A 14,315-nucleotide genomic window follows, 5' to 3' on the forward strand; every position below is an offset into this window, starting at 1 on the left:
AAATAAATCAAGAAGTACTCACTTCTATGTGTGTAATCCATGCTAGACAACTCCCACGTGACGCTGATCATCTAAATCAGTGTTCTGCATCAGCATATACAATTTAGCTATCTTCATATGAATCAAATAACTAAATCCAATCCCTTAAACTAATTAGAGTAGCCCTAATCATATCATGATATTCACTTACACCTTGAATAGATGTTTAGATCTCTCTAATCCCATTCTTTTCATTAGATTAGGTTTAATTCCCCAACTAACCCTAATCCTTTCACAACTAAATAAGACTAGTTGATCCCTAACCATTCCACACCCAATTTGGATTTACATTCATGCATAAATCAACACAATACTCACCCAAATCCAATCACACAGCCATTTACCAGTGGCTAGAGAAGCTTGTTGTCGGTTATTGGTGGGCGGAGCTAGGTGGAGCTGCTGCCCACCAAATCAGATACACCAAATCAACCTTGACAATAGTTCAATCACTCAAATCATCTTCAAGGGTTGATTATTTACCTCGATTATCACAGCAAGGGAACACTATGATTGGTATCAAGGGTTTGAGAGTGTGTGAGGGTGTGCAGCGGGTGGATCTGGTCGTCTACAATGTCCGCTATGGATAAGGGTTGTTGCCGGTGACCGCGCTCTAACTCCAGCAAAGGAGCCCCTACGGTGGTGAAAAGAAACTAAAGATCTACCGGTGATGACTCCTTGGGTGTCTATAGCCCCTACCTTGCTTGGATCTGCAAGAGAGGGTCGACACAAGGGATCCGAAGATAAGAGGAGGATCATCAACTCATACCTACTACGAGGAGTGACCCAACACTATGGCTCGTGACAATCGGGAGAGGAGGATCGATTGAAGGCCACGTCGAGCGTTGCTGGTTTGTACCCTCATGAAGATTCGGTGATCTGCATTGGAAATAAAGGGGGAAAAGAGGATAGGTGTTGAATGAGGAAAAGGACATGATGCTTGTCGATTATCGACCTCGACAATGTGTCAAGGAAGAGGACAACGCTCTCACTTGAGGTCGGAGAAGGGTCGACGACGATGAGTATAGCTTCACCGATCTTGCCTCTCATTAAGAGTAGCGGTGAACAAATCTGAGGAAGAAAGGGCTCGAGTGGTTGGTGGCAAGCGTCGGGTGGCAGGTGGCCAACATCGACGTAGAGAGGAGAACGGAGAAGGAGGAGACTGGGGAAATGAGGAGAAGTATTAGTGATAATGAGGGAAGAAACCTAGGTTTTACCTTTTATACCTTAGGTTTAATTAATTAAACCTTAAGTTTACTCCTCAATCAACTCTCACTTAAATAGTTATTTCAAACAACCTTTCTCTAAGTCAAATAGATCTATCCCCTTAAAACATATCATACGGACTTTGTTTAAATCTTAAAATTTTTTTAAAATTTTTTAAAAAATTCTATTAAGTTATTTCTCCAATAACACTTATTATTTAATTGTCATATTTTAATTCTCCCCTGTTAATAAAAAATTGGTCCATAAATTTACTACTCAAACTCAGGGATCCACATCTAAGGATAACAACTAAACTGCACATTCATATACTATTTCATTCTAGTATCATGAATGAATCTTCAATCTTGAGAGATTATGGGTTCTCTTATAAAACTACATGATGATCCGCATCCATGTAGATAGTGATAACTCTATGGGTTATAAGCTCACCATACTTCCGCTACCCCACATTGTTGCCTAGCCAACTATAGGTAAATCAACTACCTTCGAAATTCATAACGTACACTATCAACAACTCCTCTAATATATGTATAGTGTGCTCTGACTATCCATCTGTCTAGGGGTAGAAAGTTGTACTAAAATAGAGTTCTATACTCATGGCTTGCTCTAAACTTTACTGGAACCATGATGTAAATTATGGATCTCTATCTGATATGATATTCAGATGTAAACTATGAAGTCTGATAGCCTCTCTATAGTATAACTTTGCTAAGAAATCTAAAGATCTATCCTATGGATCGGTAGAAAATGAGCAAATTTAGTCAACCAATCAACGATTACCCAAATTACATCATATCCTTTTTGTGTCTTGGGTAATCTTACAACGAAATCCATCATAATATACCCATTTCAATTTTAGTATCTGAATCTAATAAAACAATCCTATTAGTTTCTGATGTTTAGCTTTTACTGGCTGACATACTAGACATCATGCTGTAAAATCCTTAATGCCCTACTGTCATTTTACTAATAGGAATGCTTCAAGTCTCTATACATCGGGTACCACCTAGATGTATCACAAATCTAGATCGATGTGCTTCCTGGAGTAACTCCTCCTAGACAAGATGTGACTCAGGAACACACATAATCTTTTATAGAAATAATGAATCCCATATAGATGATGTCTCCACATTTTCAGTATGAAAATGGTAGCTACTAACTCTAAATCATGAACTCATGGTGTACGTAGATCATATACACTTTTATGTATGCTTTGACGCATATTCACGTACTTTATTTGCTCTTGATTTGTGCATTTCTACACCTCTTATCATACTTTCATCATAATTACTGTTCTTTATTGGGGATATGCCCTTTGTGTATTTTTCTACTTACAGGAGCCACTTATGGGGTGAAAATGGCACTCATAGATGCTTCGGAGAAAAAGTGAAGCAAAAGGGCATGGTCGTGTGAAGTTCACATGGTTGTGCCACTTATCAGAGGTAGAGAAGGCTTTGACCATGAGAATCCACACGGCCATATCAAGAAGCAGAGGATGAGATGGCCACAACCGTGTGAAGCCACACGGTCGTGTGGCCTTCGTGAGGAGGAGTAGACCGTGGTCGTGTGAATCCACATGGCTGTGTAGGTCATCCAGAGACTAAGCAGAACATGGTCGTGTGACTCCACATGGTTGTGCCACCTAACTAGAGGCCAAGCATCATGGTTGTGTGGATGCCACATGGTCGTGGCACGGGCCGTGCCAGTCTCGTGCCTAGCACGATTTAAGGGGCTCTCTTCCCCTTTCCAAGGGAGGAAGGTTCTCCCTTTGGGAGATCCATCTTGGTGATGATCTACATTCTCTATGCTCTCTATTCGACGATCTGAGGCCATTTCCGTCATCACATCAACTCTGAAAGTAAAAGATTAGATCCAAAGATCACTTGACGCAACCAGATAAGCATTCTTCGCCCTTCCTCTTCTAGTTGGGTTTGGATGCTTTCAATTCTTATGCTTTGAGTTCTTTCCTTTATGCCATGGAGTAGATCTATTTTTCTAGGATTAAGGAAGTAATTATGATGTGCATTGATGTAAGAACTCATGGATATGCCAATTTCCTATCTATATGACATTATCACGCCTTGTATCTATTTGATCTTATGTGAATTTATTGTGCTTGAACTTAATTCTCATGTTTGATTGAATGTTTATGTGGAATTATTGATCTTGTAGAGGAATGCCCTAGATTGTATGATCGAGGGACCCTAGTGATAGGGGTAACCCGTTTTCGAACATTTAGGGCATCACCTTGAAAAGAGAAGCAATCCCCTACAAGGAAGTAGAGAATTGTACATAATTGTTATCTTTATCTCTATGGGTATTGAACATAAGTATGTTCTTGTGATTTATGACCTAGGGGTCTTAGTGACAGGGGTGAGTCGTTACTGGACTTTATAGGAATCATTTCTATTTAATAACATGAGATATTGATATAAATAGCATTCCAGCTTGACCACTGCAAGGAAGAGCCGGTAATGAATCTAGATTCCTACAAGTACATGGGAATTAAGGATGGGTAATTAGTGAACCATGATACATTGATAAACATCATAATGAAATCAAACCCCTTGAATATCTTCCAAATCAAGTCTCTCCTCTTCTCGATCTTATTTCTCTTACTTAGCACGTGACCCTCAACTGTCAATTGTTTAGCTAATTTTCCATGAGAAATCACTAGTGCTTATAACTAGTCCCTGTGGGTTCGATAATCTTTTATATTATTGACGATGTAGCTATGCACTTACGACAACGTAATAAGTTTTTGCGTCGTTACTGGGGACTATGCTTATAACATTAGTAGATAATTATTTGAGTTAGTCTAAACTTGTAAATATTTCTGCAACTCTATTTTTGTAGATACATCTTGCATTTGATTACTTTTATTTATGTAGTTTTATTTTTGCAAATTAAATGTTGGTACCCCCAAGGTTGTTTTGATATGATTAAACAAGTTAAGTTAGGTCATGTTATGTTTAACCTTGTGTCTAAGTATACAGGAGCTTAGGAGTACAAGAAGTCGAGTAAAAGACGAAGCTAGCAAGAAGGATGACACGGGAGAGAGCCGACAGGCTCGATGCATCCGAGGGACGAGGTGCTGCAGAAGAGTACGCGAGCAGACGAGAAGGAGGCGCACAACGTTTCTGAGGTATGAGAAGCTGGAGTGGAAGTTTACTCGAAGGTCGGAAGTTGGGTTCGGGTGAGGCCTATTTCGGATGGTCGTAATCACTCAAGCAAGCGGAGCTAGAGCAAAGGACCCGGACCAAGGCTAGCAGAACTGAAGCAGAGGATACGGGCCGAAAAAGTCAACCAAGTTGACTTTGTGGGTCTGGGCGCTCGAAACTCAAATATTATCATATTCGACATGGACTTTGACCGACGCTCGATGATAGAATTCTATCCCACTCCAGGCGCCTTGACTAAGGCTATAAATGCAGCCTTGGTCCAAAAGCTAAAGAACAACAAGCATTCTTGTACCAACACTTGTACACATCTTAGTTTTCATTTAGCTTCTCATTTTTTGTGCTTACACTGCTGTAAAGAGGCTTTTCGCCTGAAGGAGAATTTAGTCCTACTCTATTTCTTGGATTAACAACCTCCCCGGTTGTAACCAAGTAAATCCTCTGAGCCTCTGCTTTTAGTTTATTTATTATCTTATGCAAGCATTCTTTAATTAAGTTATTTGTCCAAGAAAGGTTCCTTTGTTTTGATTTTGTGCAGGGCTATTCAACCCCCCTTCTAGCTAGCCAACAGTCCCAACAAGTGGTATCAGAGCCAGGATGCTTCAGGAGGACTAACCGCCGATCGAAGCACCGAATCAATGGCTAGACCAAGCATATACCCACCAAAGTTCGAGGGGGAGTTCTCTAGCTAGAAAAAGCGAATGCAGGTATTCTTTAAAATCAACTTTGAATTACTTTTAATAATGAAGTTCAATTTTTTAGCACCCGAGGGTAAGAAAGAATACCAGTGGACGAAGAAGAAGCAGGACGACTACGTGGCAAACGACAAAGAAGAGTTCCATCTGCTAAGCATCCTTCCGCCACAAGAAGTCAACCAGATCGACACCTACGACTCAACAAAGGAGCTTTGGGAGAAGTTCCTTGAGCTACATGAAGGGATGTCCGAAGCCAAGCTCGCGGACGGGACTTACTTCGCAACCAGCTCACCAACCTACAATTTGAAGAAGATGAAACGATTGCACAACTTCACTCGAGGATTAAGGAGCTCATCACCGAACTTTCGAATCTTGGAGAAAAGGTAAGTAACCGAGATTCGCTAAGGTACACTCTTAATGCATTCTCTAGAAATAGAAAATGGGCATGACTAGTAGATGCCTTCTATATATCTAAGAACTTAGAATCTATTACCTTAGAAGAATTGTTTTCAACTTTTGAAGTGTGTGAATCGAGATGTGCAGGTATGAAGGAGCCGAAGCACAACATCGCCTTCAAGGCAACGAGAGACGAACATGAGTTAGAATCCTCTCTCGACGATGATGAAATGGTAATGATGGTAAGACATTTTAAAAAGTTATTTAAATCAAGAAAAACTAACCATCTGCAGGGTAGAAAGAAAAGGACAATCAAATGCTACCACTGCAATGAAGAAAGGCATGTTAAGGACAACTTCCCTAAGTTAAGGAACAAGGATAAGGATAAAGGAAAGAAGCCTGTCCAAACGAACAAGTACAAAACTTTAAAGGCGACGTGGGATGAAACATTGTCCGAATCAGAAGTTGAGGCTTTCTCTGGGCTTGCGTTAATGGCAAGTCATCAAGACGAACATGAAGAAAGCTCTTTCGAAATGAGCATCGAGAGTATCGATGAAGGGGGAGCGACATAAGAAGAAAGCAGCAGTTCAGGGGGAGCCACGGATAATGAGATCGACAAGGTAAGTCAGGTACGATCTCTTCCTCCCGATAAAATATTTAAATTCATTAGATTATTATCAAAAGATTGTTACAAATTAGAAAAAGAGATTAAAGAGTTAAAAGTAATTCTAGTAAAATCTTGTCCATTAGAAGATTTTGATAAATTAAAACTAGAAAATGATAATTTACAAAAAGAAATAAAAAACTTGAAAAATCATACATGCACATATAGTACAAGTATTTGAAGATATAATTTGAACTGGTATTTTAAATATCACAAATGATAAATTAGAAAAATTTTAAAGAAATATTATCCTAAAAAATTCTTAATTAATCCAGTTGGCTGGAATCTATATTGGGTTCCAAAGTCTTGTTTAACTTGAACTTTAATTAGACTTAGTGCTTTCAGCTAGAAAATTAGATGTTTAATTTCCTTATGAGACTTTGTCTAGAAAGTGGTTGTTGTTCCAATAACTAAGAAGGCATTGTGCCTCGCCATAGTCTGGAAGCCAAATATTGAAATAAAATGTTTGTTGCGTTTGGAATATTTGTAATCTTGTTCTTTCATGCAAAGATATAATCTTGCAGGAGATTTACTACCACTTGATCCAGAGATAGACAGAACATATCGAAGAAAAAGAAACTTACAGAGACAACAAGAAGAATAATAATCATCTAAAATGGTAAACAAGCCTCTTAAAGATTATGCAACACTTTATGCATGAGGCTTCGATCTAGCATTAGTAGACCACCTATTGAAGCTAATAATTTTGAGATTAAGCTTGCAGTGATCACAATGGTTCAGCAAAATCAATTTGGTGGTGGGCCACATGAAGACCAAACCAACACTTGGAAGTATTTTATGAAATTTATAGTACAATGAAAATGAATGGAGTTCTAGCAGAACCAGTGGCTTAATTCCTTACTAGCTAATAGCATTACATCTTGGGAGCAATGTGAGCAACAATTCCTTGATAAGTTTTATCCTCCTAGTAAAACTGTTCATATAAGGAATCTTATAGTAAGCTTCAGACAGTCAGATTCAGAATCATTATTTGAAGTATGAGATAGGTTTAAAAATACGCTCAGGTAATGCCCACATACTTGAGAAGTTGTTAGTTCTACACACTTTTTATAATGACATCAACTATCACACAAAGGTGTCCCTTGACTCTGCATCTAGAGGGGTATTAATGAACAAAAGTCTAGATGAGGTCGAAGACATTATTGAGAGTGTAGCTTAGAACTTTCATCAATGGACATCCAAAAGATGTGGAGGCTCCTTCTATAGATACCCTCTCAAGGCATCAAGAAAGTTTGACATGGATGCAAGTACTCTTATATCCGCGAAATTGGATGTTTTGACTAAAAAGTTTGAGAATACGGGGACTAGTATGGTCAATGCAATTGTATGTGTGTGTGACACTTGTGGAAACATGGACCATGCTCAAGAAACTTGCCCTTACAAAAGAAATTTGATGGAAAACGGAGCTTAATCGGAGTCTAGAGCCTCCAAAAGGTCCGGACCATGCCTATGAGTGAAACATCCCTAGATTATCTCTCAATTTTTTTTTAAAAAAAAAAATAACCCTCTTGACATCTGCTATGTAGATAATCGTAGTAATAATTCCATTGAAATGATCCATCTTATCCAATGTAAATGACGGCATCTCAAACAAGAGATTAACGATTGTGACTCACCACAACCTAGAAACTCTGTATTTCCATTCAACTAAATATATATCCAATTTAGTATCTTCAATAAGATCATAAACTCATAACCAATGACTTTTATCTTTAGTTGACTCCGTTACGATCCAATTGACTTAGTATGTTTAGTCATTTGATATTCATGACAATCAACTTAACTAGGAAATACAGCATATCCAACATCCACATACGTCAACTCAACTAACATTTTAGTCTATTTAAATCAAATAGACACAAGTTTAAGCTCGAGCATAGGAATCTAGCTAGTAGACTGGATAGTGAACTCAGCATTCCAATCGACTAAGACAAATATTAATCGATTCCATCTCTGATTTTACTCAAGTTACACATTGTATGCCTCACAATCCTCCTAGATCAAGATCATGCATAGACTATAATCAAGAATTCATGTTCCCCTATCTAACTCAAATTATGAACCTAAATGTTACAGGGCATACAATCTCTCACAGCTCACTATCCTTTATTTATTACAGTTTTATATCATCCAATACTTCACCTTCCATCAGAGCCTTAATCCCTTGGATGCACCAAGCAATAGCCTAATAGTTATTGAATTATTTCTAATCTTCTTATCTTGCAGTCCCTCAAATGTCCCATATATCATCCTTCCTCGGACAAGGAATGAGATCATACTTGTTGATACTGAGACACTTAGGGGAACGATAACGTATGTTTAAACTTAGAACATGCACTGGAGTTTTATGTCAACGTCAATGATTGTGTGGTTTATGTGCTTAGTTGATGCCTGTGAAAGAACTTGAAAGGCCAAACTTTATAAGGAAAAACAAGTTGAATGGGAAGAGTGTCCTATATGATATAAATATTTTAACAGATGTCATTCTGAAAATAATAATAATAATAATAATAATAATAATATATTATTATTATTATTATTATTATTGATAGTATTATTATTATTAATATAATAATATTATTTTTAAAATATATTAATAATAATGTCATTAAATAATATTGATAATAATATTAATATTAAAATTTTAAAATATTAATAATAAAATTATTATTATTATTGATATTAATATTAATATGATTATAATAATAATATAAAATTAATTTTAGGGATGAAAGCTAGAACGAGAGGAGATAGGAGTTTGATCCCCGTTGATTTGGATTCGAAGATTCTCTGAATCTAAAAAAGTGAGGATGGGAATGGAGATAAAAACAGGGATAAAATTCGAGGACAAAAATGAAGATTGACAAACTCATTCTCTCCCTATTAGTTTCATTGTCATCCCTATATAAACCTCCAAAAGTAAGTGAAAGTTTATCTCAGATACATTCATCATGCATGGATTAAATAAGTTATATACACATATAAATTTTAGAATATATATATATATTTTGTTATTATCTTAATAGACTGTTGTTGGTTCTAATACGCACGCAATTTATATAATTAATTAAATGATTTTATATTATATTTAAATCTATATCTATTTTAATATATTTTATTATACACCGGGTGAAATTGCGACCAAATCTTTTTATCTGTCGACTGTTTCTGAAGCCAACTCATGCTCTTCTGCGACCACCAAATTGACACTCAGATGAGAGAAATGGTTTGAACAATAATTGATCCATCAAAGCCTCTTTAACAAATACAAGGGCGCCGACAGATTAAACAATACATTACCATGTCCTTTCCATGCTGCTTCTCCACTCACTTCTCATTACTTCCACGACTTCAGTGCCTTCGACCAATAATGAAGATTGTGAGACGAGGAAAGTAGATTCTGAGATCAGAAAGCATAACGCACTCCGGAACTGGCTTCTGCTAGGTGTTGCTATTCAGTTTCCAGCTGATTGAAATTAAAATTTGTGGAGATTCGGATCTGAAACCACATACAAATCTCTTCATATGAGTGGATGACTTGTGTGATCCTCTATGCCTTTTCTGAGCTTGGATGGTGCATGCTTACCACGGGTGTTTTGGAGCTCCGTAGGCCTTTCCTTTATGCCTTTTTGTCACACTATCGCCAAAGGCTTATTTATATTGCTTGTTTGGCTAACTTGTCTGCTTTTGCCTTAAGTAAAGGAAAGGAAAGCCTCTGGTCGAGTCATGATAAGCTAGAGCAATATTGGTCTTCCCTTACCAAGTTAGGAGAATCTTTTTATAATGGGTTCAATCTTGATATTTACCCTATAGCTTACTCAGATTAACTGTCATAGTCCACTGCTGATCGATCGAAACACAATGAGGGTCACATAAAGTGCAGCCATGCCACATGTAGATGTAAAACAAAAAAGCATCCCTTGGCATTGTGAAGCGCTGGATGACAACAACATCACTGAAACATTACAAAAGTTTACAGTAAGCAGAACTAGACTTCAGTGCCAAAAAGGATGAGACCAAATTTGTACAGAAAGAAGAAACTAACAAACTGAGAGCACTTCTTTACCACCCCCCCCATTGCTTTCAGCAATTACTTTCCAGGAATCCTTTGAGGAAGTTTAAGCCTTCCACTGATATACTTCTCCGAACTGTAGGTCTCGGGATGTGAATTAGAGGCGGCGGGTCTGGTGAAAAACATATAACAAGCACCGTTAGATTGTCGCCAGAGTTCCTCTTGAGCGCCTCCTGAACTAACCCTTGAGAACACAGCGTCGGGTCATTATGTGCCATGAGCTCTTTCCTGGCCAATGTCACAGCACATTGGCTGGTCATTACGTCCCAAAGTCCATCACAGCCCATAATTAGGAACTCGTCTTCGTCAGTAAGGACTGTCTCCTGTAGCTCAGGCTCTGCACTCAAGGGACACAAAGAGCCCTTAGATCCCTTCATGTGCCAGTCACCAAGTGCCCGTGCGACTGAGAGCTGCCCATTTAGATATCCATCATCAACATAACCTCCCAGCTTCTCAATTCTAAGCCTTTCCGTGCTACAACTGGGTTTGTGATCCCTGGACAGGTCCACTGCTCGGCCACGCCTACCTAGCACTGCTCGACAATCGCCAACATTGGCAATAAACACAGTCCTATGTTGCAAAAAAAAAAAAAAAAAGACTCTATTAGCATGCAGCTTCGCGTGCAATTGGGAGATGACAAAAAAGAATCTGTTTGTTATCCAAAGAATAATGTCATCATACAAACAATTTGCAAGCCAACGAAACTGTAGTGGTTATTGCTTCATTCAACTTTCCAAGTTAGTAAAATTTCCTGAGTTCATGATTTAGTAATTAGTTCACAAAAAGTTATTAGTGTAGTATTGTGACAGCTTAATAAGATAATTAGTGTACCAACTCTCTCAGTGGGGCACTGCAAACAACTATTTCATGTGGTTGGGAAGTACAAGTAGAACTTAAGAAAATTGTTTTGTCGCAATAAATATAAGTTTACAAGCACTGACCTTCCAAAAATAAGGGCGGCAAGTGCTGTGGTGCCTGAGGTGATGTCAAGAGAAGAGGCATCCGAAAAGGCGTAATCAGCTCTCACAAAAGCACTCTTGATTGCCTCGGCAATACATCTTGGGAAATTATCATCTTCAATTATAAACTTCAGGATGTTTGTTCGAACAAAAAAGGCTGCATCTTTTCCACCATGACCGTCAAAAACCTGTCCATATGAAACCATGGGTTCTTACAAAGTTGTTGATAATTGTGATCCTGAAGTACAAATTCTTGCGTACATCATGTTTTAGTACAAAACAACAAGAGTGATGATATGGTAAATTGAAGAATAAAACGCACCCCATAGAAAGATCCTGGTAATGAGATATCTGCAGATTCTCCAATATGCTCTTCAATGTTGTCGATGCAGATGTGCTCATCTTCCATGCTCTGCTTCCCGCCAATCGCTGTGCAGCTTCCAGAACGGAGCCGTGGAGAGGACTCCGAACTCCGATTTGAAAGAGACATGAAGCCTAAACTACCGATATTCAGTTCCTGTAAATAGATTACCCAACCAAATTTAGCAAAAGAAGAAGGGCAGTGGAGAATTAGATAGAACAGTTGAAGGGCGTGTCGCAGCATACAGATTCAGAAGCGACGTCCAACTGTGCGGCGCTTACACTATGCCGAATCGAAGAGCGAGGCGGCCTCGCGGCTTTCATCGATCTCGATCCTTCCGGTACTTCGCGGATCTCAGCCTCAGGGGAGGGTCCGCCATTCTTCTCGCTACTGCGCCGACTGTTCGTAATGCTCAAAGGAGTCAAATCAGTGATTGCTGCCATCTTCGTCATCCGCTGCCACTTCTAACGAACTGCTACTCTTATCTATCGATTGACGATCTGAGACCAATAGCTAGCCTTCTGGCAACAACAGACACAGCAGAACTAGTCAACAAGCATCCTGCAGATGCAAATGCATTAGATTTAGATCCAGCGTCTCTATTTTCGTGGCCTGTGGATAAAGAAAAAGAATGGGGGGAAAACACCTACAGATTCCAACGGAATATTCTATATCCCCAACCGGCGATTCATCGACAATTATGGGCAAGAAGAAACAAAACTCACCAAAGGTTCCAACTTTATGGTGCCGCGACAAGGAGCAATCATGGGAGGGGCAAGAACCAGGGCAAATTGTGGATTCCGCAGATGAGCGAGAGGAGAGAGACGGTTGCTCTCCGAGCGTATATTATTATATTGAAGATGAGAAGACCAGCGACCGCAGTGGACGGCGAGTCGATGTGGCAGCTTTCCGAGGGTGGACGTGTCGATCGGGAGGAGACGCGACGACGGCGCTGAGTGAGCACGCCATCAAAACTGGCGTTGCACGCATCACTGAACCTGGTAATGGTGACCGTTTGATTTCTCCTTTTTTTAGTTTGACGGCCGAGATTTGGTTCATATATATATATATATATATATATATATATAGAAAGAGTATAAATAGGAGGAAAAAAGTACAAAATAAATTTATCATTTTCTTTCTCTTTCTCCGACACTCTCTTCCATCTAAGTAAAATAATTATAAATTATAAATACTTAAAGAAATAAATTTTAAATCTTAATAAAGATGGATATTTTGAATATCTATTTTTTATATGTATGAATTATATTCTAAATTTATCTGATAGACAAATTAAAAAAAATGTATCTAATATAAACAAAAGTTAATAGCCGCAACAAATAAATATGACATGATTTCAACTTCAGATTTCGAAATTGTAAATATAAATTACATATTTAAGTAGAAATATTTTTCTAGGCTATTAGAGAAGTTGGAAAGTCGTCTTGCTTTCTTAAATGGAAGGTAGTTATTGTTATGGAGGGTGTTGGAGGCATGGCACAGGAGATGTAAAGTAGTTATTGTAGTCTTCTTTAATTGCCAAGAGGATATTATGGATAATTCTTATTGAACTAATACCTTAGAGTAAGTATAGGGTTTCATAGTCTCTATGGATGTGATGCAATCATAAAACACTTATGGATGTGATGCAATCATAAAACACTTAGCATGTGTTTAATTCAAGTTATTATATATAATTTTAGTTATGTGATTACCAGGTAATTACATAATCAAGATTATAAGAAATAAAAATATAATTTAATATTATTTTATTCAACCTACGTAATAAAATAAAATCTTATTTATTTAGAGGTTTTAATATATAACTTAATTTAACAGTTTACTGTATTATCCTTAGTTACAAAATAATCATACATATTATTATTTTTTCTCTTTTTAAATTTTATGTTTTATATATAGAGAGGGGGGATATTTTTGGACAAAAAAAAATCGTTAACCCTGGAAATAAAAAAAATCTTACTTTTCTAAGATTTTCCGATTCCAAGTTCCATGCTCCTTTTACCTACGCGTTGGGTATAGATTATTACTTAAGAATCATCGATTACTTAAATCAAATAGAGTTTTTGTTGATAATCTTGGATGGATAACTAAGGTTATCAAGAATAACCTCTAATCAAATTCGATTTTTAAATAGAATGAATATTTTAGAAACTTCTGAATGTAAATAAGTTATACTTCATTTGTTGAGTAAACAAATTAGGAAGAAGATCATCTGCCTTTCATATTAACAAGGTAAATTTGGACATTTGGATTGTCAAAGAAAAAAAAAAAAAATAGGCTTACACAGTGATGGAAGAATTTAGAGATGAATTACATCAGCTCCTTGTCTTATGTATTAAAAAAAAAAAGATATGCTTGATTTGAGGAGTAATTTTATGAAGGTATTTGGAATGGTGAATTTGTTAAAGTGCAGAATGATCTCTAGATTGATACTATCTCTTTGAAAAGGTTAATTTGTTAATGTGCGGCATTTAATATGAATGAGTTATTTCCTCTTGAATTAGTTGATTGGATTTTAGTTTTTGTCTATCTGATAAATGGCTAATCAAATTAGTTTTTCATATTTTCAGATAATATAAAGATCAGTTATCAACATTCAAAGGATGATTATTCAATTTTCATCAAGGGTCGAGATACTTCTTTTATAACAATTCTCATATACATTGATGACTTATTCCTAGGAG

General features: G+C 37.4%; 1 protein-coding gene across 3 annotated transcripts; it reads right to left on the minus strand.

The window, feature by feature from the left end:
• Positions 1 to 9,507: 9,507 nt before the first annotated feature.
• LOC121974994 (probable protein phosphatase 2C 27) lies at positions 9,508 to 12,542 on the minus strand. 3 transcript variants are annotated; one of them, XM_042526325.1, is made up of 5 exons: positions 12,336 to 12,542; positions 11,856 to 12,131; positions 11,572 to 11,766; positions 11,232 to 11,437; positions 9,508 to 10,860 (listed from the first exon to the last, which is right to left on the minus strand). In XM_042526325.1, the coding sequence occupies exons 2-5, from the start codon at positions 12,060 to 12,062 to the stop codon at positions 10,302 to 10,304; spliced, it is 1,167 nt and encodes a 388-aa protein (XP_042382259.1). In that variant the 5' UTR covers positions 12,063 to 12,131; positions 12,336 to 12,542; the 3' UTR covers positions 9,508 to 10,301. The 3 variants fall into 3 exon arrangements, with proteins under 3 accessions (XP_042382259.1, XP_042382257.1, XP_042382258.1); XM_042526323.1 differs by having other exon boundaries at positions 11,856 to 12,171; XM_042526324.1 differs by having other exon boundaries at positions 11,856 to 12,171; positions 12,261 to 12,542.
• Positions 12,543 to 14,315: the final 1,773 nt, after the last annotated feature.

This window comes from Zingiber officinale, chromosome 4B (genome assembly GCF_018446385.1).
Source record: "Zingiber officinale cultivar Zhangliang chromosome 4B, Zo_v1.1, whole genome shotgun sequence".
Classification (NCBI taxonomy): domain Eukaryota; kingdom Viridiplantae; phylum Streptophyta; class Magnoliopsida; order Zingiberales; family Zingiberaceae; genus Zingiber; species Zingiber officinale.